General features: G+C 56.0%; 1 protein-coding gene across 1 annotated transcript in view; it reads right to left on the bottom strand.

The window, feature by feature from the left end:
* The window catches only part of BAP1 (BRCA1 associated protein-1 (ubiquitin carboxy-terminal hydrolase)), a 7,633-nt gene extending 1,886 nt beyond the window's left edge, over positions 1–5,747 (bottom strand). Inside the window, exons 1-11 of the mRNA XM_010187051.1 lie at positions 5,615–5,747; positions 5,105–5,224; positions 4,556–4,617; positions 4,331–4,473; positions 3,439–3,517; positions 2,563–2,686; positions 2,155–2,272; positions 1,568–1,755; positions 1,094–1,227; positions 355–827; positions 122–228 (exon numbers count right to left, since the gene is read on the bottom strand). Coding sequence (XP_010185353.1) covers positions 122–228; positions 355–827; positions 1,094–1,227; positions 1,568–1,755; positions 2,155–2,272; positions 2,563–2,686; positions 3,439–3,517; positions 4,331–4,473; positions 4,556–4,617; positions 5,105–5,224; positions 5,615–5,632 — 1,566 coding nt within the window. The 5' untranslated portion in view covers positions 5,633–5,747. The remainder of the gene's footprint in view (positions 1–121; positions 229–354; positions 828–1,093; positions 1,228–1,567; positions 1,756–2,154; positions 2,273–2,562; positions 2,687–3,438; positions 3,518–4,330; positions 4,474–4,555; positions 4,618–5,104; positions 5,225–5,614) is intronic.
* Between the last annotated feature and the right edge of the window lie 29 nt (positions 5,748–5,776).

Below are 5,776 nucleotides of genomic sequence, written 5' to 3'. Positions count from 1 at the left end.
GCTGCTGCGTCTCTGGGCGAGCACAGGGAGCTCCACATTCCCAGGGCTGTTGCAGCACAAAACTCACCTTGGGAGAATACTTTTCCCCCCCAGGGTGATCACTGGTCCTGCCAAGTCCCACCTTCTCTTTGCCGTCACTGGCCTCACTGCCCTCCTTCTCCTCCAGTTTGATCACAACTGGGGCCTCTTCTCCAGGTTTGATGGAAGGCGGGGAGCTTTTCCCCCCATCTGCGCACAGAGGAAGGAAGTCTTAGGAGCCGATGCAAAGGACCAGGATCCACTCCCAAAGCCAAAGGACACCGTCCTGTCACCGCAGGGTAGGTGCTGCCCCCCCAAAAGCTGGCAGCCACCTACCTGCGACAGCCAGCGGGCAGAACACGCCGTCTTCTGTGAGGTGCAGCAGCCCAGTGCTGATAACGGGCCCCAGGTCTCTGACGGCCCGGTTGTAGCGCATGCAGTCGACGCGCAAGAGGCCATCCTCCTCGCCAAAGAGTACCTTGGAGATGTGGGAGGTGACAGGGCTGGAGGGGCGGGTAGGGTTGGCCGAGCGGATGGGAGAGCGCAGCGGAGAGTTGAAGGCACTGCCGATCTCGGAGGCAGTGTCTGTGCTCTCATTGCTGGGGGTAGGAGAGGGCTGGGAGTGGGTGACCACTGCCACGGCAGCACCCCCACCGCTCGTCTTGATGGACAGGGGAATGGAAAGATCCTTTTGAGACTCCTTCAGCTTCTCAGCCAGGACGTTGATGGTGTTGGGCTGGAGGACGGAGAGCTGGCCATCCGCAGCCCCTGCCACGTGCTCTTGCTTGATCTGCCCTTTCCTTTTGTACCTGCCCAGGAACACAGCAGAGAAGGTGAGCGGCTGGAGGAAGGAGCTGGGGAACCAGCACAGGCACCCCACCGCACTGAACCGCCCAGCCACAAGCACTCCTGTGCAGCCAGGGGCACAGAGGGCTTCCCAAAGGGTGCTGTTGTACCCCTGCTCTTCCAGAAGCCCCAGGAGCAGCCTCACTGTGACCCCACCTTCCTGAGCTTCACAGCAGCTGTTTCTGCAAGTGTCTGCTCCCTGCCCTTCCCCCTGGGCTCAAGCCATCACCTGATAGCCGAGTTGGTGTTACGAACTTCCTCCTCCTCATCATCGTCGTAGTCATCCTCATCATCCGAGTACTGCTGGTGCTGTCGGACTGGGACCCGGCTGCGACCCACTCCTGCCGCAAGGTCTTCCTCCTCCTGCAAAACACCACTGTTGATGGCCTGCTGGCAGCGGAGCAAGAGGAAGAGCCCAGCAGACACTATCCTCGTTCCAGCCGAGTACCAGGGCTTGCCCCTTCCCAGAGGGAACAGGGGACTCTTCCCTATGCTTGCTCAGTTGACCCACATCAACGCTAACATATTTTGCCAGGTCTTTACCCTCTCCCCTTCCAGCCAGGGTTAGTGCAAGGGTAGGAGGGCTGCAAGGCAGTGGAAGGGCTGAGGCTGGCTGGCAGCCAGAATCCCATGGAGGTGAGGGACTGCAATTGAAAAGCTCAGCTCGAGGCAGGCATGCTGCTGGCCTGGAGCTCCAGCCTACCTGCATGGGGGATTTGGCGTAGTTGTGGTTATCCAGGAAGGCTGGCAACCGCTGCACGATGGGGTTGGGGTTTGTTGGAGGTGCCCCGTTGATACTGCTCACTGATGTCTTTGTCACTGGTTTGGATTTGTTGGGTGGGCTCTGAGTGGCCGCAGCGTGGCCCTGGCTGGCGGGCTCATCGGTGCCATCTGCCACACAAGCACAGCACAGTCTTTCATGACCAGCACCATCACATTTTACTCCATGTCCTCTGGCACCCCTTGCCCACCCCATGTAGCAGAAGAGCTCTTACGCTCCACCAGGCCATCACACCCACTTCCCATTCCACCTCCAGCTGTCACAAGTATCCCTAAGCTTAAGCGCTCCCATTTTCAAGCTCCGCATCCCTCCATCCCATCCTCCCAGGCACCGAGGCATCTACCGCACCCCAGCACAGTGTGCACAGAGCTGGGCTTGGAGAAAAGAAAGTGCAGCTGACCATAAAACTCCCTCAAGGTCCAGGTCAGTCAGCTATCGTCACCAGCCTATGCTCGTTCCATGGCAGGCCAGGCTGGCTGGCGGGGAACACCACTAGTATGGGGATCTACCTGGATGGGCGCTCTCTGGAGTCACAGTCTTACTGCTGGCTGGCTTTGCCTCTTCTGGAGGCTGAGACTCCTGAGACTTCTGGGTCTGGATCAGGTCAGGCTGAGTTACTCGGATAAGCTTGAAGGCAAACAACAGACAGAAACTGAGTGGTGGACCAGGGTTACCCAAACCATATCCTTCCTGTTCAAGCACTGCAGTAGAACTTGCAAGAGAGAGCCGAGCACCCATGCACACAACCAACTGACAACACCACAGATAACATCCCAGGTAAGCAGCAAGGCTGGTTGCCTCCTTTTTCCAGAGAACATTTCCCAAGGCCAAAAAAAACCTGTACAATCCCACCTCTACAGCATAAGGTGATTCCTGGACAGCAGAGCCTACTCCCACCAGGGCTTGGGCTGTTCTACCTGCTGCAAGGCCTCCAGCACAGTCTGGCGGTTCATCTTCAGGATGTGCAGTTTAGATTCATACTTCATCCTCCGATCAGGCACCACCGCCATCAGGTTGAAGCGGATGTCATGGTATGGCTCCCTGCAGGAAGGGACAGCAGACATCCGCTGTGAGCTGGTGCTGGAAAGCCCAGCTCCCAGCAAGGGGCGTCAGCAGGCTGCCAGCCATACCCAACGCCTCTCCTGCAGGCTCTTTCCAGGCAGTGCCTGCCCTGCCCTGGCATTCAACATCAATGCAGAAGGCTTTTGCCCCAAAATCAAGTCAACCTCACACTGACCAAAGCAGCAGAGCAAGGTTACCTCACGCACAACCCAAAACACCCTTCACAGAATCACAGGTTGGTTGAGGTGGGAAGGGACCTGTGGAGAACATCTGCTCTGCTCCAGCCCCCTGCTCCAGGAGGGTCACCCAGAGCTGGTTGCCCAGGACCACATCCAGATGGCTTTTGGGGTATCTCCAAGGATGGAGACTCCACAGCCTCTCTGGGCAACACGTGCCAGGGCTCAGTCACTCTCATGCCCAAGCATCCAAGAGGCCCACCCGAGGACCAGAAGCACCATTCACCATTACCTCTCCTATAGCAAACTGGGACCTAATCTGGCCACTGTTATCCTGCGCAGCCATCTGCAGGGACTTTGCACCGCACAGAGGTCTCTGCATGCTCTGAAGGCAGGCAGACCGCAAGCAAGAGAAGGCAAGGAGGCAGCGCACCCCTCCCCAAGCAACATTCTCCACCTCCACTTCCACTGCTTGTCACACAGAGACCACAGCAGAAATAATCCAGGGAAGAAGTGGCAAGGGGTCAGTGCCTGCACCGCGGCCTGGGACATTACCCGGCAGTGGCCAGACCGATGCGCTCCATAATCACTCTCCTGGCTTTGTCTGTCCATTCCTCGTCATCAGCCCACGGCCCTGTGATAACGAGACAGAGCTGGAATTAGCAAAGCAGGCCAAGGCTCCTGCTTCAGGCTCACAGAGCAGATCCTGCCATCCTCACAAGAGGCAATCTCATGGCTCCCTTACGTGTCAGGGAGCAAGCCAAGAAGGGGCCCAGGAGGCAGGACCACGCTGTCAGCCCATACGTGGAACCCTCTCCATTCTGAATGGAAAAATGTGAGTCATCTGCAGGGCAGAAAGGGTAGTTTTGAGCCCTGCAGACCACAAGTGTTTCACAGGCTCCAGGCTCACAAAGTCAAAAGAAATCTCAGCTCCAGCAAGGATCCACCTGCCACTGGATCGGATGCCACGCTTAAGAAACCCAGGTACACGAAATGGGAACTGTACCAAAGGGCCCGACACACAGAAACAAAGTCTTAGAGGGGATAAATAAGTGGCTGAAAGACAGAACTGACTGGTCACATTGTAAGAGAAGGGAGTAACCCAAGCAGCCTGCTGGGATCTGCATTGGGCTGCAAGGAGAGAGTAAGGAGGAGACAAACTGCTGGCGATACCAGAGCTGCAGAAGGACCCTGTGACCCTGACCAACTGGAGAGGAAAATGGCCAAACTGGAAAAAGCAATGCAGTGCATTCAGAGATACTTGCCTCCTGGACATAGTCGGCAGCATACAGGCTCCAAAACAAGCTATCAAAACCCAGGACAGATCTGGAAGCCACTGGAGTGACTCTCCACAAACATTAGCTAATGCTTAGTGGCAATGAAAAATACATTCAGACATACCAGGGTCTCTCGACTGTGCAACGAGCAGGGACAGGTGGGCTCTTACCATGGTCAATGGGATAGACCTTGAGCCCGTCCAGCTCAAACAGCCGTCCCTTGATGGGGACATAGCTGACAAAGTGGAAAGCCTCCATGGTTCGCACAGCGCTGATACCGTTCTGCTTTTCTGGCAAGTGCCGTGGCTCCGGCCTGCGAGCGAAGAGAGACGAGAGGTCAGCGGTGAGTCTGCCTCCTCCAGCGAGGGTGAGCTGCGAGAGACCCCCACACTCACCTGGCATGGCTGTTGTGGGCCTTGGCCAGCTCCGGGGCATTGCCGATGGCATAGCCTTTGCTCTGCAGTGAGGAGCAAGACAGGGAAACAACTGAGCAATGACAGGAAACAAACACAATGCTTCACCCGCCAGCTCCCCACTCCCTCCATCCGTACGCTGGACTGGGAGAGCAACTTTCAGGCACACCCTCTGCTCTGCTGAGTTAGAGGTAAAACCCAAGATGAAAACAATACACAATTTCTGCTAAAGAAATACAGTTAGAGAGAAACACAGACTTCAAGATAGGTCTGAAGGTAGGAGAGAGGACTTTTGATCACAGACTTAAAGAAGGCATCTGGGCACATGAAGAAGGGATCTGAATAGCACAACAGAAGGCTCAGAGCTGTGCCCAGTGTAAGGGGACCAAGGAAAGACGAGGCAGGAAGATGAGAGACAAGAGGTGATACTGACACAGCAAGGCCTGGAAAGGAACCAGCTCGTTCGAGCGTCATCTTGAGGGGAGTGAGAGGCAGATTCACGTGTGCAGCCCTGCACACCCCCATCCCTACCTCAGGGCTGAATCCTTTGGTGAAATCCTTCATGCGGCTCAGCGTGGGGCCCAGGTCGACATTGCTGCAGTTCAGGAGGACGCTCAGCAGGGCATGGGTGGCACAGGAGTTGGGGATCAGCTGGAGGGTGACACAAGGACCATCTCAACCAGCAGGAAAAAGGCAACCCTTCAACAAGCCCCGAGCTGACAATAATCAACTGAAAAGTACTAATGCAAGAACCACTTGTGAGAGCAGCAACTTGACCGTGGCTCTCAAAGGGAGGTCAGTCTCGTTTAGTGAGCCACACCATGCCTCCATGAGCATCTGCTCACAGTGCAGGCCACAGATAGGCTTGAGGTCCTCACCGCATTCCCTCTAACCTGCAGCTCAGGGCAGAGATTCCCAGAAAAGAGGGAGAGGGAGAGAAAAGCTGCTGCACTCAGGACCAGCAAAAGCAGTGCAGTCTCAGTACCACGCTGAGGTGTCACATGAGACACCCCCTCCTCTTTCCCCTTGCCTCCAGCCTACCTGGTGAGCAAAGAACATGTTATTAACGATGTCATCGTCGATCACTGACGTCTCATCCACCAGGGTAGAGACCTTGCGGCGTGATCTGCGCTCCTCAATCCACTTGAACAGGAAGATGAACCCATACACAGGGCTGTGGAGAGAATCAGAATCCCAGAACGT

This window comes from Mesitornis unicolor, unplaced genomic scaffold (assembly GCF_000695765.1).
Source record: "Mesitornis unicolor isolate BGI_N332 unplaced genomic scaffold, ASM69576v1 scaffold36836, whole genome shotgun sequence".
Classification (NCBI taxonomy): Eukaryota; Metazoa; Chordata; class Aves; order Mesitornithiformes; family Mesitornithidae; genus Mesitornis; species Mesitornis unicolor.
Note: the sequence above shows the minus strand (reverse complement) of the source record. Positions and strands in the feature narration are given on the sequence as shown.